At 37.1% G+C, this 23,685-nt stretch overlaps 1 protein-coding gene across 2 annotated transcripts in view; it reads right to left on the bottom strand.

Annotated features, from left to right (window-relative positions):
• Positions 1–23,685, bottom strand: part of cntnap2a (contactin associated protein 2a) — a 294,552-nt gene that overhangs the window by 116,715 nt on the left and 154,152 nt on the right. For both annotated transcript variants that reach the window (XM_032552191.1, XM_032552192.1), the window contains exons 11-15: positions 14,237–14,399; positions 8,646–8,752; positions 6,665–6,784; positions 5,752–5,867; positions 4,181–4,265 (exon numbers count right to left, since the gene is read on the bottom strand). In XM_032552191.1, coding sequence (XP_032408082.1) covers positions 4,181–4,265; positions 5,752–5,867; positions 6,665–6,784; positions 8,646–8,752; positions 14,237–14,399 — 591 coding nt within the window. The remainder of the gene's footprint in view (positions 1–4,180; positions 4,266–5,751; positions 5,868–6,664; positions 6,785–8,645; positions 8,753–14,236; positions 14,400–23,685) is intronic.

Raw genomic sequence — 23,685 nt, 5'->3', positions numbered from 1 at the left:
AATCGAAGGCAAAATCTAATCCTTGAATAAAACATACTCATAGTTAATGTTGTGAAACAATGGACTTATTACGGAAATAACAATTTTAGGGTCTTTAGTCTATTTCTGGCCACAGAATTGCTCTTTAAGACAATATGCGACTATCAGTCAGTCACCGTCTAACTTTTCTTTATTTTCTACTTTATGAAAATCTTCTCTAATTTCATCCAGGTGCTGTATAATAGTGTTTTATCAGGAACCCTTTTCTCCGTGGGTCACTAATTTATTCACAACTAAAAAACATACAAATAATTCAGGATTATATAATGTAATAAAATAATAACCCTTTTCATACCAATGGCATTCTTTTGTTGTCAACTTGATGAGAGATGTGCTTTGTTGTACGAGTAGAAAATGCCAATATATTACTGTGAGCTGCATATTTTTTCACTCAGTGAAACACAGTTCAGTGAATAAATAAGCTCCTTTACTTGATGGGGAAAATACTTCTTCCCTATTAGCCTGTATGCTTTAAATGTTTCCATCATTCACCCCAAGGAAAGGAAGAAACAGCATGAACTTTGACAAGTTAAAACTTCTATAACGTTGTGTGTGCATTTGTGTGTACAATTCTCAGAATTAAAATGGGACCTGCATGTGTTTGCGTGTCGGAGTTTGTGTGCTAGGCCATTCCACAGTGTTTGATGTCGGTAATTTAATCTGCATTTCTTAACTACAATTCATTGAAAGTTTATTTAGGTTTCTGCTTGCATAAAGTTATCTGGCTGGTCTTCAGAGGACAACGAGCAAAGTAAATATTTTCTTCTGAAAATATATATTGAAGTAATGAAAAAAACATTAATTCAATCTTTCAATTCAACTACATTTTTTGAGTCCGAAAAAAAATTACAGAAACTACTGTTTCTCACAATGTCATTGCTGCCAATTAATTGTACCACTAACAATTCTTTGGACTAAACAGCTTTTTTTAAACATTGCATTTTTTATGCTGATTGAAGTGTGCAGGAACTGTTAATCACTAATGCATGACTTCCTGTCTCCCCAAAGTTTAAATATATTATATATGAGACACAGAAGTTGGTTTCTTTCAGACATGCTTCAAAATGAATAAGACAAGAAGAGTCTTTCAAGTAAGAGCAACTTGTGTTTAAATTTAAAGAAGTGGCAAGAATAAAAATGCTATCCACCTTAAGTCAGATCAATACTGATTATATGTACAACCAGATCAATACTTGGAAATTGAACAACTTGAAACAAGTGAAACTGTGACAAAAGTAGCAAGGCAGTGATTTAGGTTTTCTTGCAGAAATGTACAAGAGTATGAAGAGCTTTTGTTTGGAGAACTGCAGCAAGTAGTTGTGTTATGGGGCCGCCATGCATCAATCACAACTATAAAATGACATACAGACATTATGCAAAGATTTTTTTACATTTGTCAGTGTGCAAAAATGCCAGTGAAATAAAAGGGAAGTTATTTTTTATTCATTTTAGACATATTTCTTGAGGTGCCAATAATTGAAACAAGAACTCAGAAAACATTTGTGCTTGATATTCTTCTTTTGTGTAGGCTCTGGTTCATGATGCATTTTTATTCATCTTGACAAACTTTGGCAACTTCTACCAAGAGTCATTTGATGTAACCATGGCAATTTGTGTTGACAGAGAACAAGCAACATACAGTATTTTGCTTCTACATTTGTCTGATTGTAATAATAGTAATAGAATAAGTGTTTTAAAAAGTTTTAAGAAAGACAGTAACAATGTGATGGAACAGAATGTCGAACATTTACACAACAAAAACATGAAAGAAGTAAAATTGGAATAGAGGAAAGGGAGGAAGGCAACTTGAGAGGGGACATGGATACAGAAAAGTACAAAGATGAGTTACAGAAGATAAGAATGAAGCAAGAGGAGGGAAGAGATGGGCGGAAATTGATAAATGTGGTTTCTGTAGAATAAACGCAGGAGTGGAAAGAGGAAAATATGAGATGGAAGAAGGAATAAGCAGGATGGAAAGAAAAATTAAATATTACTGTGTCCAAGTTGTGTATTTTTTTATGTGTGGGGGTGTACATGTCTGGACAGAGCACTCTGGTGGTTTCAGGTTTCCATCTTGTGAATCAGTGGAAACTGAACAGAATGTGCCTGCTGACGCCCGCGTGCTCGGGTGTGTTTATGTGAGAGAAGTGATAAAATAATGCTAAAAATAAGTGACAGAGGTTAAGAAGAGGTCAAACATTTAGAACAATTACTGTCCAAGCTTTTAAAATAGGTGTGCTACTGGTGGCACAATATAATTCCTATTTAATGGTTCGTTTGGCTTCAAAATGCCAGTCCTCGGCTAATAGATGAGATCTGGATGGAGTGAAACTGGAAGTAGTGGAGAAGCCGGTGTGTATCTGCCTTGCGTACATGCGTGCTTGTGGTTCGCAATGGAAATGCTGTTGACGGTGTAATTTGATGAAAGCTGACAGGTAATTTATGAAGCATATTTTTGGGTAAATGATTTTTCTTGCTCCTACTTTCGCAGTCATTTTAGACTAGTAATTGGATTTCCCTAACTTTACATGTTGTGAATTAGGAACAAGCTAGTTAATGAAGGTCTGCCTGGCTGCATGGATATGTGTGGTGGCATGAGTGTGTTTCCATGTTGGTGTTTTAGATTTAAAGAGAAAAATAAATATATATTAAGTGAGTCTGAATTTGTGTGTGTGTGTGCATGTGCATTTGTATGGGCACACTACGTTAGTAGATGAAAAGGACCATCTTTCATTGCTATGGAAGTTAATTGCAAAGTTTTGGTCTGCTGCACTAAGACCCGGCTATTACAAACCACCTTTATTTCTTTCAGTCAATCAAAAACCATGGACACAATCGCATGAGCAAGCGCAAAATGCAATCACTATGTAAAATAACACAGCTAATATTTCTTTTCTAAAAAGAGCGGTCTTACTCCAACCCTAAAAGTTTTAAACACCATTAAAATTTGTGGAAATTGGGCGTGCCGTGGTGGTGGAGGGGTTAGCGCGACCCACATTCAGGCAAACGTAGCCTCGACGCGGCTGTCTCGGGTTCGACTCCCGGACCCGACGACGTTTACCGCATGTCTTCCCCCTTCTCCTTCCCCTTTCCTGTCAGCCTACTTTGAAAAAAGGGACACTAGAGCCCACAAAAAGACCCCTTGCGGGGCGATAAAAAGAAAAAAATTGTGGAAATTTCTATCCTCAACAAGCTGCAATATCTCTCTTATTGGTTACCTACCAGCGTTTCTCACCTCACAACCATAGTAAACAAGCTTCTTTGCAGACATTACCCTAACAAATCCACCGTTTCATCTCCTGCACCTTCTTTGTCTGCTTTTGCTCTCTTTAATTGCTAGGAGTGCTTTTTCTTTACGAAGCTATTCTCAAAGGTAGGTCATTGTGGTCATGCTCTATGCACGCAAAGTGTGTGTAGGTGGGCATGCAGAGAATGCAATATGCTTTTGCCAAAAGAAAACAGGTCAGAAAATGATTGCAAGCTTGTTATTCTAATAGTGAAAAATGAGAGTGGTGTTTAAGTGCACAAACATGGATTGTACAATCAAGGGTGTTAGTGGAAAACATTCCAAGCTGCTGCACACACAACTCAGATCAAAGTCAAACCTCTTAGGAAGGAGCAATTAAACACACGTTTTTACAAATCCAAAGTAAACTGATATGACACCACTAGGCCTAGATCAATCAGATGAGTGGCAAAGTGAATCCAGTCAAATCTAATGTAAATAGAGGTAAGCCAAATTATTCCAGTTAGGACTCCTCTCGTTTGCAGGGGTCTGTTTCAGTTGTCGAAGTAGTTCCAGAAGAATGATTTAAACACAAAGAGGTGAAAAGAGAAGTAGGTGGTCTTACACATGTGCTGTACATCAACAAGCTTCCAATGAATCTCTAAAGGTCTTTGGTAAAGATTATATATTTGAGGGAGAGTGCATTATTTTTTTAAGAAACTTTTGCAACACTTGGCACTGGGGTAGACAATCCAGAAAACATAAAAGCAGCTTCATGGTTTTTAGTTACTCTTGTGTGTACAATTAATTCTCCATCACACCATATGTGTGGTTGAAAACAGAACATTCTTCCTCTATGTGTGCCATCTTGTTTTGGAGTCTGTGGTGAATTAAGATACCATCTTCATCCCTTACCTGGAGTGTTGAGCAGTCGGGACATGCGACAGCTGTAGATGATTTGCTGCTCGCAGTGTTCTGCACTGGTGGTGATGGCTGTCACCTGGAAACACAGTCAAGGATCTGTGCTTTCACTTCATCATTTTCAACCAGACATACCAATTTCAGTTAACAACAAAATAAGAAAATAAAATTAAGTGAAAAAAAAGCTTAACTTCCTTCTACTGTACAGTACATTTAAATGGTTGAAAATAAAATGTCAACCATTAAAATGAAAGAGCACACTGCAAAGAAAGCACTTCCGATGCAAACTGTGTCATTTCTTACTTTTAAAGCATCATTTTGGAGAAGAAAATGTAGTCATTCCTCATGGGGTACTGAAACATGTGAAATTCACCCACAGTTGGCTTTTGACCGAGATTGACAACTCTAATCTATAACCACACAGCAGAAAGATTAAGGTATCGACTCCTGAATGCAAGAGAGCAGATTCAGGCAACCTAAGCTGTATTTAAAAGAACCTCAGCAGACAACTCATACAGGGATGAGGCTAAATACTCGTTATGCTGGTTTATCACCAGGCATTTGCGGGTCTGGAGGCTCAAAGATTTAAAGTGCGGCTGATTTAGTTTTTGTTGCATTTCAGTGAGAAGCATGGAGAATGATGAGGCTGCTGTTATGGGATTTTAGGCTAAAATTCAAACAGATTTATTGCATATTTGTAAACAATTTTAAAAAGTTATAGTCTTCCTCAACTGTTTATAAAGCTTCTGGCACACTAGTTCTTAAATTGCCACATCTGTATTCACCAGCATTTTATGTGGGTCTAAATGCAAATTAATATTTATTATTGGAGCAACAAGCAGATGTATTTTCCAACATCACACAAAGGAGTACAGAGTTGAGTTGGAAAAATGACATAAGAGATCTGTAATGATGCAGCTCACAAATAAAACAGTCTGGGGACTATGAGCACATCTCTTTATGCCCAGGCTTTCACCAACCTCATATTTTTATAATAAAGTATAAAGTTGGTGGATTTAAATGTTTCTAACTTGGAATATATTTGCTTTGTTCTTATCAATTTGATGTCCAAGAATATTTTCAAAGTAACACAGACAAAATGATTTGGATTAAAGCGGACATGCTGCTGCACTCAGGCACAGCAAACATGTTTCATTTTCTATCTACATAGCTGTTAGAGACTCCAACACTTCCTAAAAATAAAGTAAAACCTTTAACGTCCTACTGCAGACATCCTGACAGGTCATCTCTGGACAAACTGATCAAGACCAAGGTGACAGTTTGATCATTAAAACAAAATGTTCAGGAAAGAGTTTCTCAGATATTTTTACACAAAACTCACTTCTGATTTGACTTGAGATGTAATTTGAGTTCTGATGTCTGAAATGGTGTCACACAGTATTTATTTCACTGTGTTTACAGGGGGAATGGATATTTGATTATTCAAATAATCAAGATTTTTTTACAATAGAGTGCTCGGTATTATAATATTGTGTTGTTGTATTCCCATGGGCAACAAAAAAAAAAAAATAACGGGACTACAGACTCCTGTCTGTGTGTGTTACCTGGTCCATAGAGGAACTATAGTTGACTTGGAGGACAGTTCGTCTCTCTCTGCTCGAGCCAGTGATTGATATTCTGGGTGGCAGGTTGTTCCTAACAGTTGTCCACACTTTGTCTTCTTCTCATACACAAATGCAAAAACACAACACTGAATCATAAATCAGAGCACATGAACAATATGATGAATTTATTCAATTTAGTCTGGTTACATGCTGATTGAATAATTTAAATGCACTAAAAACAAAAACACAATTACACTTGACACTGCTGTTATTCTTGTATGCTGCTAGGGACCAAATCACTCACTCCAATTTTGTCCTGGTCATTTGCACTGCCATTCAAGAAATGTGCCAGTATAGGCTTCAGGTCTCTAAGAGGAGCAAATTTGTGCAAGAAAGAAAAAACTCTTAACATTTAAACTTTTCTGGGGTGTGTGTGTGAGTTGTGCTGTTCAGCGTGACTAAGGGGCCAACCAGTGGGGTGCAGTGACATTTCATCAAAAGTCTTGCCTTTGCTCTGCCTGCATGCTCTGCTGTTCCAGAGTATCTCTGTATTCAGTCATGTGTGTGCGTGCGCTCATGAAAGTGTGCATACGGGTGGCAGTGTGCCAAAAGTGTCACTTGGCCTGTTTGAGTCCTCTTAGATTTGCTCAAAAGCTTTGTTTCATGTATGTTTGTGGTGTCTGCGTTGGTGCACATATGTTTATGAGCATCTGTGGTTAGTGCTCCTTAAATGCCAGAATCTGTGTGTGTGTTGCCATGGAAACCCCAGGTTTGGCAGGTTAAGCCTGTCGCTGTCTGAGATTAAGAATAAGTAGGGCTGCAGAGTTTTCTTCCTTCTTGGGTCAATGTGACTAGGAAGAATTTGGGAGCAGAAAACAGCACATGTAAATGTAGAAGCCAATGCCATGCCCACCTGTCATGTTGCAGTTAACTTTGAAGGGGCCAAGGGGTCCGCTACCATCGGGGTCAATCCAGTAGGTGTCAGATGACCAACCCAAGTGTTTGTAAGCCTCACATGAAGGCTCGTGGATGGCTGCAGCAACATAAAAACAAAAACGGAAAACATGAACCCTAAAAGTGATGAGATTATTTTATATATTAAAGCCCACATTTTTTTTTTATTATTTATCACAACATTAAAAGTAATCCATTAAGTCATGTTGTGATATGACTTTGGACATTTTGTAACAATATCTCAAAGCGGCACGGTTGCTGACATCAACTTATAAGAGGGAGTTTTTTTTGATTTTATTGGGGTTTTTTTCAACCCCAATAAAAAGAATGATTTAATAGTTCCAGTCAACAAATTTCTTTTGTTGGCATCAATTACTGTTCTTCTATCATTAAAACTTGGTACGTGTCAATTTCTTTTAGTTCTATATAGGTTGAAAGACGAATTGATATGTCTAAAGGAGAATAAACTTGGGTCTTTGTTCTCTCCTTTTGGTGTGCAGGTAATTTATGTTGCTGCTTCTCTATCATTTCTCTTCAGTGCCTGTCAAGAACCGGTGTCTTGTTCCACTTACTAACAAGATAGCTGACAACATAGCAATGCAAGTTTTGTGTTGATCTTCACTGAGGAAGGCTATGGTAGTGCAGAGGAAAAAAAAATCATTTTAAGAGTGAAACTTTTTTGATTCATATTGACTGCTCAGAAGCTTAACAAGAACTTTTTTTTTAAGTGGCTGCCTTCTGTTAGCTTGGCATGTGTTTCTTATTGGGTCTTCTCATGTGCACAGCCTGCCATTTCTTTCATTCCTTTTTGCTCATTTATTTTGGTTTTTGACTACTGGAGTATTGATGTTTTTGTCTACAATATTTAACTTTTTTTTCCCAGGGATTTAGAGAAGTAGTTCTTTGTTTGGAAGCCTGTTTGGAAGTCCAGATGCTATCCTGCTGAGCTATCTCAAAAGGGCCGAAAAACTATTTGAAGTTGCTACTGTAGTGGAAAGTTATTGCTCAAAGGCTGGTACATGACAGTTTCTGAGAAATACCTCTAGATAAAGAATTGAAGAAACAAAATAATGAAAATTATTTTTGCTCTGGTAAAAAAGTGCTTAAAATCAAGGGTGATCGCATGAGATAAAGTCTGTATAGGAGCAATAACAGATTAAACTGCGGTCCCTGGCAATAAACAATTTAGAACAAATACAATATCTAGGTGCAGAGTACATTACACAATGCAAACCTTTCTTTAATGATAATTTGAACATGAGCTAAATTTAGATTGCAGTTTGGATCATACAGCTTTAATTTTCACGTCATGAAAAAGACACACTGAATGCAATAAACTGAAATATGCAGCTGCTGAACAATCAAAACGTACAAGGACTAAAATGCTTGCCAACATTTATATTTTTAATGCACTTCATTTTTTTTTTCAATTATCTTTTGATAATGTGCTATCTGATTTGATTCCAACTCATCAGTCTGGGAACAATCTAACATTCAGAAGAATACATTTTCCACTTTATTTCCCTGTTCAGCCTTCTGAGACTTTGTATTATCTCCTGTTTTAGCTCAAATGGATGCTCAACTTTTCTCTCTTGCCCTTTAAAAGAGAACAACATCTGTGGCTTATGGGAGGAAGAGTGACATTTTCAAAATTTAAAGCTTCTGAAATGCTCTTTCTGATTCTGCTTGCTTTGTGTGTTGCGGCTTTGAGAGTCGGATTCGTTTTTCTCTGATGAGAACAACACACAGTGCAGTTGGACAAGCTTGGCATCGAAACACTTCAAAAGTTCATCGGTCTCTGTGTGCTGAGAACTGGGAGACAGCTTAATCACTCAAACGCAAATGGAAGGGGAAAAAAAGTCAAATGCACTCATATAGCGCATAATATCATGGAGAAAGACAAAAAGACAGAGACAGAGATGTAGCTTTGCATTACTTACATGTATGGCAGGTTGCTCCACTGTATCCTGTTCCATCACAGTTACAACTAAAACTGTCCCATGTCTGTTTACACCTGCCTCCATGTTCACAGTGATTAGGCATACACCTACAGAGATGTGGACAGAGCTCATAAATATTTACAGGCCATGCTGGCTGTACAAGTCAGAAACACATTAAATATATCCACAATTTACTTTGTAACAATGATATGAGTGGTTGAGTGGATGTGAACGAGCTATACGGTTATAAAATCTAACATGATGCATACTACATAATTCCAAAGTGAATAATTATTTATGAATGTCAAAACATTTATGTAGTTTCACAAGCACTTTATGGAAAACATTGTTATTAAAACATACAATTTTCTGTACAATTGTGCAAGGGATTTCTACATTTTAGTATTCTGAAATTGTGAGTGCACAATTATGGAAGAACTGAAGTTTACTCTGTAAATCCATTCTGGATCAACATGAAGCTGACCAATAACCCCTTCAAAATAATAATAATAATAATAATAATAATAATAAAAGTTTAAATTGAAAGGGTATTTTGGGTTTTAGTAATTCACTGACCTAAGTCTTTTTAAATCGACAATAGATACAGGGCCTGAAAAAATATTTAACAGTTCTTCAACTTTATCATTAAATTTCTGAAAAATATTCCTCCAGCTCAGTTGGATTGGATGAAGAGCATCTGAACATCAATTTTCAAGTTCTCAACTGGATTTGTGTCTGGACTGGGTCATTCTAACCAATGAATGTGATTTGTTCTCAAACATTTCCTTTCCTTCAACAAGTTTTCTTCCAGGAGTGCTGCATTTAGTTCAACCATCTAATCCCCTCTGACTAGTCTTCCTGTTAATGGCGAAGAAATGCAGTCCCATAACATGATGGGATGGGAAGAGATGGGAAGCGAATGAAATAGAATATACTGCAACGACCACCATATTTCAGAGTGGTAATGGTGTGTTCAGAGTTAAGTGAATTTAGTTTTTCATTTCCCACCATTTTGTTATTTAAACAAAAGAGTTCAATTTTGGTTTTGTCTGAGTAGAGCAGATTCTCCCTCATGTTTGCGATGTTTCCTATATGGGATCTCTCAACTTGCAAACAAGACTTGTCTAAGGGAATAAAAGTAAACCAGAACCCATTTCTAAAATCTTTACACAGGCCCCCTGTAGCTCAGAGAATAGACTTTAAAATACTTCTGTTAGCTTATAAATCACTCAGTGGTTCAGCACCACAATACATTCAAGATTTGTTGTTGTTTCAACCTTCCAGACCCGTCAGGTCTTCTGGTTCTGGTCTGCTCTGCACCACATCAGATTATCAAATGTTTCCAAGAGTAAAAAAAAAAAAGTTGTTCAAGCATGAGACACTTCAGCTGAAATACTGAACTCTAAAATTGATTAATGAGGCTGTATGTACAGAAATGCACATATTAATAGACATCATATTAAATAAATTATTACAACTGTATAAACAAAAAAATGTGCTCTAATGAGGCTCATTTATCAGATTAAAAGCACCTTTCTGCTTTCATTAAGCACATATTTCTTTATCAAATGTAATATTGCAATCCTAACACAAATAATGGCTCAAAAACATCCTTCTATTTCATATTACATATAATGTGTTTCAATTGGTGAACTGTGTGTATATATATATATATATATATATACAGTATATATATATATACACTGCCTGGCCAAAAAAAAAGTCGCCACCTGGATTTAACTAAGCAAATAGGTACAAGCCTCCTATTGGATAAGTACTGCATAGGCGATTATCTTTCAGCTGGCAACAAGTTATTTAACCCCAGCTGATGCAATGAGTAACTCCTCATTTCTTAAACATCTATGGCAAAAGACACATCCTGTGGTCGTGGAAAAGACGTTAGTCTGTTTAAGAAGGGTCAAATCATTGGCATGCATCAAGCAGAGAAAACATCTAAGGAGATTGCAGAAACTACTAGAATTGGGTTAAGAACTGTCCAACGCATCATTAAAAACTGGAAGGATGGTGGGGAACCATGGTCTTCCAGGAAGAAATGTGGTCGGAAAAAAATCCTGAATGATCGTGATCGGCGATTACTTAAACGTTTGGTCAAATCAAATCGAAGAAAAACAACAGCAGAACTCAGGAGAATGTTTAATTGTGAACGCAAAAGCATTTCCACACGCACAATGCGAAGGGAATTCAAGGGGTTGGGATTGAACAGCTGTGTAGCCGTAAGAAAACCTCTAATCAGTAAGGCTAACCAGAAAAAAAGGCTTCAGTTTGCTAGGGAGCATAAAGATTGGACTCTGGAGGAATGGAAGAGGGTCATGTGGTCTGATGAGTCCAGATTTACCCTGTTCCAGAGTGATGGGCACATCAGGGTAAGAAGAGAGGCAGGTGAAGTGATGCACCCATCATGCCTAGTGCCTACTGTACAAGCCTGTGGGGGCAGTGCTATGATCTGGGGTTGCTGCAGTTGGTCAGGTCTAGGTTCAGCAACATTGTGTGCCCAAAGAATGAGGTCAGCTGACTACCTGAATATACTGAATGACCAGGTTATTCCATCAATGAATTTTGTCTTCCCAAATGGAACGGGCATATTCCAAGATGACAATGCCAGGATTCATCAGGCTCACATTGTGAAAGAGTGGTTCAGGGAGCATGAGACATCTTTTTCACACATGGATTGGCCACCACAGAGTCCAGACCTTAACCCCATTGAGAATCTTTGGTATGTGCTGGAGAAGGCTTTGCGCAGTGGTCAGACTCTCCAATCATCAATACAAGATCTTGGTGAAAGATTAATGCAACACTGGATGGAAAGAAATCTTGTGACACTGCAGAAGCTTATTGAAACAATGCCACAGCGAATGCGGGCTGTAATCAAAGCTAAAGGCAGTCCAACAAAATATTAGAGAGTGTGACCATTTTTGGTGGCGAGTTTTTCTTGGCCAGGCAGTGTATATATATATATATATATATATATATATATATATATATATATATATATATATATACACACCCACACAGAGATCTAGGAACATGAATGTTTGCGTGGGAATGCAAGCATTCCCACACATGATATGTAGGTAGGGTTTAATTTTTTTTATGAATCAAAGCAATAAAAGTAAGAGGAAAGCCAGCTGAAGCAACACAAACACTGACTCAAAGAGCAGCAGGGTTCCTCTGAAAATGCCAAGTTCTTGGCCAAGTTGGAAATCAGGCAGTTTAAGAGCACACAGGTATTCTGTCTTTATGGCTAAACAAGACGGCAACTGTAGAGATACCGCCTGTAATGATGAAGCTGAAATACAAGTTTTGATTTTTTTTTTTTCACATGGCTATAAACAACAATAAACCTTTAAGAGCTTCTAAGCTGCAGAAGACAACAACAGTGCTCCTGCTTTACAAAACTCAGTACAGCTTCAGCAGGCAAAGACGCTGAGATAAAATGTCATTGTGCCTGCACAATGGGTTGCAATTGACAAGTCCTGACAATTTCAAAAGACATTATTCTTAGCGGGCTGGGAGCACTGAACCATACTAACTACTCTAGGCTTTGTGTGAGAGGAAAGAAAATCTATGGGGAGATTGAAGCTGATGTAGGATTTGTGTTCAGTTTTTTGTCCTACTGCTTGTGTTGCAGTATCACCCTTTTAGAATAACACTGATATTGGGAAAAGTTGCGTGTGCATTGCTTTGTGTGTCTGCAGGATGCAGAATTCGGCTCTTCTGTGTGTGTTTTTTTTATTTCTCAGTTTAAACAGAAACCCACAGTGGAACGACATTGATCAAAAGGAGGTCAAACAGGCCCATTGAACTGCCTTCAAAGACATTCTGATTAGTTAGATGGTAACACTGCGTCCATTCATCTTCTGTGGCAGAACAAGGCCCACCTGAAGTAGTGCACTGATGATACACAACTTTTGAAGTGATAGAGGTTGGCAATAAAGCAAGTTATAATGATAGAAACCTGGCTACTTTCAGATCATTATAAGATTTTTAAAAAAACTAAGTCAGTCTGTTTTATGCAACAAGTAGCAACACAACAGCACAGCTACTTGAAACAAAAATAAACACATCCGTTATCAGGTATTTTTAATACATAGTCGGAAACAGTGACGTTCAATAACAGGTGGTTGCATCAAGTGTTAACTCCCTTTTTTTTATTTTTTTAACATGAACACACTTTTTTTTTTTTTTACCAATGCATGTTAGCTTATAAAACTTGAAAAAGACATGGCCAGCTTACCAAAATTACTCGAAGGGAACATTGACTATTCGGCAGGAAACAAAATAAACCACAATAAGCTGAGGCAGACCTCAATTTTGAGAATTTTTTTTTTTTTGTGGAATGATGACAGTAACATGACAATTTTTGTGTAAATTTGGCATAAAGCTAACACAGTATCTTGCTGGCTGGGTGAATGTCTGGGGCTACTACGCTGTGCCAGAACCCGGACGATTTGTCTTCCTCTGCTGAAGAATTCTGTTATTTACCAGAAAATCCTAGAGGACAATAAGTTCATGACCTTACGGTCAACTGCACTGGTATTTCTTTTCAGCAGCACAATGATCCTGCAAGTCCAACTCTGATTGATTAAAATATATATATTATGAATGTTTTAAAGTAGTTCAGTCAAAATCTGGACAACAAAAAATGACTAAGGTGTTGGGACTGGATATACAGTATGTTGACTGTATACAGGATGTTTATTCTCAAAAACCCTTTCATACGAGGAATGTTCAAATGAATGAGCTAAGATTCCTCTACAAAGCTTCATTGAAAGTTGCCACAAAAGCTTAATGGCATTTGTTGTGGCCAACTATGTTACAAGCTGGGGCCAACAATCTGGTTTAGAGGGAATTACTGGTATTTAAATGGTTAAATTGCTTCAGAAAGATTTTTGTTTTTTATCCGTATGAACACAAGAAATTTGCAAGAGGCACCATATATTTTCACAGAACCGGAGATGAAGGATCTATTATTATTAAAATTACCTGTTCTAACCTTTCTGGCAAACAGCAGTATTCTCAATAGATAAACAACTGAATCAAACTGAAATGTCAACAACTTGCTAGAAGTTGTTGACAACATTGAGAAATGGCACATAAAGTATCCGACTCTTGCCAAGTTACACTCCCCCAATTAGATGGAGAACTATGTGACTCATTTTTGATGCTTGATTAAGATCGCACAGCCTTTTTCCAAAGAGTGAAATATGTGGTATAGCTTTAAAATGAAAGCAAATAGAATTTGCTCACATTCCCCTATAAGATGAAGCCACCCTTTAAATTATATCCATTTATCAGTGTGACAAGTGCATTTAAATGAGCCACATATAAACATAATTCATTTGATGTTGCACAGACGACAAAGAAAGCCCTGATTAATTTGTCTCGGGATCAAATTCAAAGGTTTTACATAAACAGTATTGTTTGCTTTGTGACTTTCATTCCAAAACTCCTGATTTATGACACCACTGTGTTCGTGCTCTTTCTTTTTTGTCCATTTTTCTTTCATGAACTCTAAGGTGTGTGTGTGGGTGTGGGTGTGTGTTTGTGCAGGCAGCGGTGATTGTTCCTACCTGTCTATGATTGCACACATGTCCAGGCTGATGTTTTCAAATGCTCCCACTGTGCCTTTCTCCACTGCATGCAAATCAGCAGGTTGGTCGTCTACCAGGATCGCCTGCATGCATCCCTGAAAGGATCGCTGAGACGGTGGCAGCAGTGTTTGCAAAAAGTACCCTGGAAACAAGCAACATCACCATATAATACAGTACTGTAGAAATATTTTAATTGCTGCCAAACATGGAAAGTGTTGTATGAAAAAAAAAATCAACAAAACGAAAGCCTAAAAAGTATGCAAATAGGAACAGAAACACAAACAAAGTGACTGGCAGCTTTGAACAAAGCAGGAAGATTGTGGGAAGAACACTGTTTTTTTGATCAACCACTTCAACCTTCAGCAGAGGTAGACATTAAACACACCAAGAACATAAGCCTTGAGAAGGAACAACAGACCAGATCAGTGGCCAGTTAATGTAATTTCTTTTTACAACCATGAGCCTTTATCAGGATTCTCTCTTTAAACATTACAGACAAGGTCTAGCAGGAGTCAATGGCCCATCCAGAAGAACCACTGGGCCTTGACTGAATTGGGAACAAGTGTAGGACAAGTCTCTATTGCTTATCCTTTTTATGTGTGCTGTGATCACACACACACACATGCCAGTGTACAAAAATTGAAACATCATATCCAGCGCTACTCCAACACATTTGACTACACTTTTCCATGGAATAATGAAGTGCCTCTGCAGAGCAAAGGCAGAGTGTTAAATTTGACACGAGAACCTAAAACTAAATCTCTGCTACAAGCACAGAGGTAAGTCATAAAACACAGCAGCTCAATGACATCTCCATCATAGTGATGTTATAAGCTGTCATACACCCCAGCTTGGCCATCAGCCTCAAGGCCAAAGCATCAAAAAGGCTTACAGTTAGAGGCATATGTACACTGTGCGCGTGCGTGTGTGCTTGCAGCCATTATTCAAGTTCATGTGGCTTACTAAAAAACAGTAAATGCTTTGTAACTGTGTGCATGTTTTTGCCAGATTCGGTTCTTTCTTTACATCTTTCTATTTCATGTCATGCCTAAAAAGTTCCTCCTGTCGTTCTTGCCATCTGTCTGTTCTTTTGCCACACCTGCCTGCTGTCATTTCTGAGGAGTGGGAGACAGGCAGTTGGAGAAAAAGAGAGAGGACATGTGGAAAGTTAGAGAGAGGAAAGAGAGGGATAGATAAAGAGAGAGAAAGGGGGGAGGAGGGGTGAAGATGTGGAACAGAGCAGCTGGTTGGCAGCACTTTGAGTCCTGTAGATACCCTGTGAATACAAAGGATACATTCCTGAGTATGTGGAAGAATGGGAGATGTAATGCATGAACCTGTGGGTGGATGGATATGCATTGTTAAAAGGAACAAAGACGACATGGATTTGTTGCTTTGATGCTCCATGTAAGCCACCACATGAATGTTTCTACAGTTTACAAAGGTTACAACAGATTTTGAATATTTTACATCAAATATAAACACAAATTCACACCAGCAGATGAAAAGAAAACCTGAATCTGCAAGTTAGCATTACTACTATCTTTACTATATTTCAGAGCCAAAATATCTTGATCAATAAAACAGTCCTCCTCAAGGAGGATCCTCAAATACATTTGATCGTACATTTAAACACACTAAAGCTACAAACAATTTTTAACTAAGCTGATTATATTATTAATCTCATTATTCTCAAATCTGTGTCATTGTACGGTTTTAATTTGTAGCACGCGCAGACCAGAACACCGTTCTGTATCTGGAACAACAGCAGTAATCCCCTACAGTCGTCCTGGCACTCTTTCAAAGTCTTCCTGTTGTGCCCAGAGAGCTTATTTTACAATACACACTGGAAGAACAACAGCTCTTATTTTCCAGGCCAGAGCCAAGGCTGCAACTAATTCACAGACACTATTTCAGAAGACGCAAACTGGAAATTTGCCAAAATGCTCTGATGAGAAAATTTACTTACATTTTTCAAGGAAGATTCGGAAGAGACAAAACACTACTCCCAAAAACATGAAGGGTCAGGTGAACATTTATTTTCGAGGGCAAACTTTTGTAGGTAAAATCTAAAACATTAAAAAAAAATAATTTGAAATATCCAAGAGCAAATAAAGATAACTTCGTACAGTTAGTGATGGTGTCAGGACCAAGCAGACAGATTTCTCCCAGACAAGAAACATTGTGACATTTCAATATCATTGCATGAGATTTCATTTCACATCAATTAAGCATTCAAAGATTCTCACTCTGATAATTATGGCAGAGCCTCATCATGTCTAATTGATCAAAACATGATGGGGAGGTCAATGCAACATGTGGGATTAGTGCAGTAAGCAAATTTATATTAAAACATTAAAAGGTTTTTGGTTGTAATTTGTAAACAAAATCTTAAGGGATAAAAATGCCATTTTTCAAATTAGTTTCCTGGGATGGTATTTTAAAAGGTCAGAAAATGATTACAACATGAGTAATAAAAAGATAATAACAGCTTAAGATAAATAAATCAAATGTATTTAATCATTAAAATGGCTAAAAGTAAAGTGATCAGAAATGTGATGTCATCATTAGTCATATAGTCCTATCGATTGAATGTTCGTCAGCATCTTATAACTGACAATTCTGATTAGTGTGTCCATAGGTCACTGTTCAAGCAGAAGAAAGAGCTTGTTACAGGGTCTGTCTATCCTGCCTCTTCAAAGAATTTAATTTGTGGATGTCTTGTGTCAATTAATAATTTCTTAATAATTTGCTATTTTTTTCCCACTTTTAAAACCCCATCAGGCACATAATGCATATGCATACCAATACTATCTGAACAATGAAAAGACATTTCCTCGCCCTCTATTCGCTTAAATGTAGCTCCTGGATTATCTAACACAATATAGTCCTTCAAATATGTCCCAAGTGTTTAAAAAATGCTTTCCAGGATGAGATTTTTTATCTCCCAGGTGCACTGAAGCTTACTAAATTCATTACATCACACTGTAAAGGTCAAGTAAAATTCCCTGCTTCAGACCTTTTCTAAGCTGTGGAATATAAATCTCTCACCATCTGAGTCAGATAAGTTTTGAATGAGCATGGGTAATTTAGGTTTTATCTATCAGATGAGCATTTAATGGGAAATAAAAACAATACTGTGAAGAACGTAGGCAGACACAAGCAGTACAATACTCATTGCTGTCACCAAAAATGAGCTTTAAATGTAGCATTCCTGCTTTCTATACCATGATTAAGCTCGTTACCGTGCATGTCCCATTTTACTTTTTTTATAATAAATTTTGTGCTCAGCCAAAACACAAGTGAATGTAGAAAGCTATATCAAAACAAATAAAAAAAACTACAGTAACAAGAGCAACATGCCAGAAATAATGTCAGATTTGCTCAAATAACTTTTGTTTTACCAACACTCCTTCACACTTGGTTTAACAGGAAAAAGGCATTTAAAATCATCTAGAATGCAGATGCTCTTTGCAGATTCTTGAAATGGGTGATTCAAAAATTCCCATAGCGTGTATTTGGAGCGTGAGACTGCCTCTACGTTCACAGTGAGATCATGGTGATTTATTTTCATGGTGGCAACATAACTGTCTTCTTTATGGATCCAGATAACACCAGTGATGGGTTATCTATAATTGTTCCTCAGAAAACATGAAACAAGACTGGCCACACTAGCCTCACACCAAGGCTATCACTTTATTTTGCTTAGTCCAGGCTGCTGGCATCCCAAATGGTAATTCTCTTGGCTGCTATCCTATGCAAAGGATCTCCTCACTAGTAAATACCCAGCAACAGCTACTGTAGGTCTCTTGCATATAAATATTGATGGGATGGGGAAAACACCTCCAAATTCACATCAGCTAGTGGCTGCGTGACAGAAAGAGTTTAAGAGTTTTATAGTCGGCTCTTTAAATATAAAATGTATTTGCCATATGATCAAAGAAAAGAAGCTCAAACATAAGGAGAAAAAAGTATGAGGTACAGGTTATAGGCGTCATAATATCATTTTATTATATTTAAAGGACAAGTTATAAAACCAAATGCTAAGAGTGCAGTAATACCATGGTTTTCTTGACACAGAAATGACATTTGACTAAATTTGTTGCAGTCTTCCAGCAGTGTATGAATGCTAAGGGTGAAAATGGAGCACAGTCTCACCCAATGCACTCAATGTGTTGAGAACTGAGCTAGACAAAAACACAATGAAGCATAAAAAAATGGAATAGGGTCTTATAAATATCATCTGCTGTTGGACTGCAGGTTTTGTGGTTAAGATGCTAATTTCACATTGGGCCTAAAACATTGATAAAAACCAATCATTTCATTTCATTTACTGAAGTAGTATATCAAAAGCAGAACAAGTCATCTCAAAATTGCAGTCACCAGCATCTTATTTGTTGCCATTAGTCTTTAACACTTTATCAAATATTGTCACAAATATTGTCACAAATTTGCCTCAAACCACCAACATGTTTTATCTCTACCACTAATGCTTTATGATGCATACTTAACATGTATAAAGGATTATACCAAAATCATCAAATAGTTGGAGGCATGCCCAGATATGCTGTTTAGTTTATTTCTGCATTACATGCCTAAGTTTATATTAACTGGGATATTTTCAGCTTATAGTCTCTACTTATTTGAAATCAGTTTCACAGAAAAAAGCACAACCTATTTTTGTGTAATTGCAAATAAATTGAACAGTAAAAGATTTGCATGTAAAATGCACTCCTTGTATCAAATAAAAACATTTACTGTATATACATGTATTAGGTGTAATAAATACATGTTTAAAAAAACACCTCACTATAGTTTAAGTACATCTGAGATGTTATTCTATAGTCAAACAGCACATGAGTCAGCAAAGCAGTACATGTGGTGAACTCATCCCTTCTATCAGATGTTTCCCCCCAGGCTTTAAAAGCAACAGTTGTCAAACCCTTAATTAAAAAAAATAATCTGGAGAAATCAGGTAAAGTTTGACACATTTCAGCAACAAAGTAGTTCAAAGTGATTTACATGACCAACACATAATATAGTAACCAAATTTGAAGCAAGCAGCAAATATACACCTGATATATTAATGTACCGGTATTTGTTTTTCAAAGTTGTCCCTAAGCAAGTCTTGATTTAAAGAACCAAGTGTTTTGGCTGTTTTGCATTTTTCTGGATGTTTGTTCCAGATTAGAAGAAGCAACCTGAATGCTACTTCTCCATGCCACTTGAACCAAAAGACCTGAGTAGCCCAGACCACTCAGTTCTAACTTTCTTTAAATTCAGGTCAGACCCTCACTTGCTTAGGATGGTCCTTGATTAATGATAACTGGAACATTATCATTAGTTGTAGTCTGGATTACAACTTTTCGTTACTTTTCTTTATTTTCCATTGCAGAGTAATGTGCTTTGTTGTTGTTTGTGTTTTTATCATGTAAAGCACTTTGAATTGCTTCGTTGCTGGAAAGTGCTTTGCAAATAAACTTGACCATGACATAGTGCAAATAACACAAATAAAACTGTGTACTTAACACACAGCCAACTGTGTGTGTAGTTAACAGCCAACTGTCACTGCAGGCTACTGACCATCCCTGAATTATCTGTGAACAGCTTTTATCCCAGAAGACTTTCCAATAAAACTGGACGGAGTGTACTGCAACGTCTTTAAGTTTGTTTTTTTTCTCATATATGTACAGTACAGACCAAAAGTTTGGACACAACACACATTGAATTCAATGAGAAGGTGTGTCCAAACTTTTGGTCTGTACTGTATATTTTCTTTGTATTCTGGGCAGTGCACATGACAGAGATTTTAGACTCACAAGAATTAAAAGTATTGACCCCATTAAAATAAAACAAACAAGCTGCAACAAAAATGAAGGGGTTTGTTCCTTATAAACCCCATCATTTTTGAATGAAGGGGTTCAAAAATGAAGCCTTTTATGCTGCAACTAGAAGGCTTTGTTGCAGGATATATTTAATTAATTCCAAAATCCAGATAATCTTACATAAGTATAAATGGAACAGGACCAGGTGCAAAGCGTTTTGAGCCAACACCAATCAGGCTGTAATTTAGCACTGTGGTTAGACAATAGGTACAGACAGTTTTAAAATGACTCAAAAAGTGAGTGTAGTTGCTCCTGCTGGGTTTTTCTCTCAACATAAGAGATTCCGCTGAAAGCAAATGAATGCCTTAAATCCTTGTGATTTGAAGCAGATGGCTACATGGATGACTGAACCTACATAAATTACTGAGAGCAATTATCTCCGGTCTTGTCATGTATAGAAAAGAACATAGTCTCTTCATGACACAAAGGGGTCTCTGCTAATTGTGGCACAGTGAATGTAATGTCTCCCTTCCAGGAAGTGCTGATGAAAGACTGTTTGAGAGCTTTAGGACAGCTTAATTTGCCTGGCCTGTTTGACTCATCAAGTTGAGTGATCGGAAAGAATAATTGAGGGCAAGCTAAAGGCTAAACTATCTTTTGTACACTCAATATATTATTCTGTTTCCTCTGTTCTAGGCTGAAAATTGGCCTCTGATGGTTTGGAGCATTTGAAATAAATGCTCCAGTTTTTCTATCCGAGGTCTAAATACATGTTCAACTGTGAGCTGTGGACTTTCATGGCTTTTGGTCAAACACCCACACATTCTGTTCAGACAAGTTATGAGGCAAAAAGAAATTGTGCACATTAGCCTACACAGACAGTGCTTCAAATTACTCATGCTATTATTTGTGAAGTTGCTGTAAGGGAATTGGGAGAGTCTAGGAGTACTGATCAGTACAAAAAGTATAGAAGTACATAATAATTATATATATATTTTTTACATCATAAATTCTGGAACAGTATCAACGTGCATGTCTTTCTTTTAGTTTTTCAGTTTTGCTGAGTTTTAGGTTTTTGTCTTTTTGGTGGGGGTACACGCTAATATTGATGAATTAATTACTTTTACATTTTGATATGGTCCAAGTCCAACACCTAAAATATAGAACTGACTTACGTCCTCATGCACTGACATTTTACAGAGTTTTGCTATTGACCTATTTATGTGATTCAGGTGTGTTCACCTAAAAGCTACAGGACACTGGCCCTTGAAGACTAGAGTTTGACACCTTTACCTTAGAGAAATGTTAAGAAAATTAAGTGCAAGTGCAGAACAATGGCAATATTAGAGTTTGTTTATCACCCACTTTGATCCATGTGGCACTGGTTAAGTTTACACACACTAATCAATGTACAGTATGTTACTGGCTTAAATGGAGTCAAACTGTAAATTGATAACTTCACTTGCAAACTAGTTTTACCAAACGATAAAACACAGAAACATTATTCATTGTTTGCATAAGCAAATGTTAAAAAGTAGAATCATGTCCCATCTGCATTTTAAAATATTAAATGAATTTATAGTGCATGATCTTCATCTGCTGTACTAAATTTACAGATTTTTCTTGCGTACCTTTCATGAGTAATTCTATGCATGTGGTCCTCTAGTTCAGTAAACGAGATGCAGTGCTGAATATTATCTGAGATTCTTAGGTGGGACAAATGCACTAACGTGGTGATAACACCACAGACATCATTCAAGAAAAGGCCACATCTGTTAAAGTGGACAAAATGACATAGGGTATCACACAGTAGTTCTGTTTTTAGTTTGATTTGGAATTAAATTGTGTGGCACTGATAAAGTCCATTTTAATTTCAGATTTAAAACATCAACAAAATAAACAACAAGTGCTGCTTGATTTGGAAAGCAGTGAATCTTTTTTTTGGATTCGGCATTTGCACAAGTGTCTTCCACAAATTCCCTTCCATGTCTGAAAATTGGTGTCCTAACAATTGCTTTGTAGTAATAGTCAACAGTTTTGTATCCCCTGCAGCATTCAAACTTGTGTTTACCACCGGGCTCCCAGCTCTTCAGCATTCATTATGTCATGTAAAATTAACAAGTAGAGCCCCAGTCCCAGCTGCTGCTATTTCCGCCTTCATATTACCTCTGCCAGTGGGGAAAAGCCCAAAAACAAATATTTATTTTTCTCTGAATTGTAGTGATGCATTACATGTATGAATGGATGTTTTCCTGAAATATATTACATATTGATTTCATAAAGCGTTGTCACACTCTTGTTGTTTTCATCGAATCCAAGTTAAGATATACACATCAGTTTTATAATGTACACATAAATCAGGCCAATAATGATCATTTTGCTTATCCTCTCTTCTTCATTTGGTCTAACTTGTTAACTTGTGTTTTCCATAGAAATGTTTTCATCTCTTCAGGTCGCTACTTGTGCATACATTCTCTTCTTTGCTATTTCTACATTTGTCTTTGCAGTAACAGTCTTCTTTTATCCATCTTTCTGGTATGCCCTCTTCAAGGAGTTAAGACATTACAGGGATCCTCTCCTCTCAGCCTCTATTGATTCACAGCTCTGCTTACTAAAATCAATCAATCACCAATTCAATCAAAATAGAGACTGAAGATAAGAAGAAAATGGCAGCGGAAAGAAAAGAGAAGGCAGACATGGAGTAAAAACAGAAACTAGATCGAAGTATAATAATGAAGAACTTAAATGAAAGCCATTGAATCAACCCCTGATTAAAAGAAATGAAAAGGAAGTGAAAAAGCTAAAACTAGAGCTACATTCAGACAAAGAAAGGTGCACACTAAAAAAAAAAAGATCTAAAAAAAAAACTGTCAACATGGATTTGATGCATTCACCAAACTTCAGCAAAAAAAATTAATCAGATAACAATGTAAAAGAACCTTGATGTGTGTGCGCGTGTGTAAAGTGCCCTGATCCTTATTGACTAGTCTGAGGAAAAGGTTTTTCTTGATTGAGGAGATGGAATTGTGCCAGGGAGAAGAGACTAAGGCATGATGGGGCAATCAGAGCCACACTCTCTCTCTCTCTCAGTTACTGTAATTTTATACAGAGCCTCCTTGCACACACATCATTTGGCAGACAGATAACGGTGTCTGGCGTCATTAACCTGGCATGCTTCTAATTCATACAGATTAAAGATGCTGCCCATTCCAGCTCTGGGTTGATCTGTGGTGAGTTTGCAGTTTCTGAGCTGTTTTAACTGGAGAAGACATCCACTAGTAGCAAAATGTCAGCAAAGCTGAAAATGTATAGACTAAATTTAAGTACCGTAGTTAGTGGACCTGTCTAAGACTGTGGGGATCTTACGACATAAGAAATAGAGTGCCTTACAAAATTATTCACCTCCCCAGCTCCCCCACACACATGTAGTCACACTCCAACTACAAACTTCCATTTTGTGGGCTTTGATGCGAATAATCAACACAAAAATATTACATGAAAATAAATTTGAAGGAACATTAGTGATCAAAAAACACCTTAAAGGCAAAGAAACACAACAGACGGGAAAGTTTTAGAGACATTTAAAGTAAAAATAGACCATAA

This window comes from Xiphophorus hellerii, chromosome 21, assembly GCF_003331165.1.
Source record: "Xiphophorus hellerii strain 12219 chromosome 21, Xiphophorus_hellerii-4.1, whole genome shotgun sequence".
NCBI lineage: Eukaryota > Metazoa > Chordata > Actinopteri > Cyprinodontiformes > Poeciliidae > Xiphophorus > Xiphophorus hellerii.
Note: the sequence above shows the minus strand (reverse complement) of the source record. Positions and strands in the feature narration are given on the sequence as shown.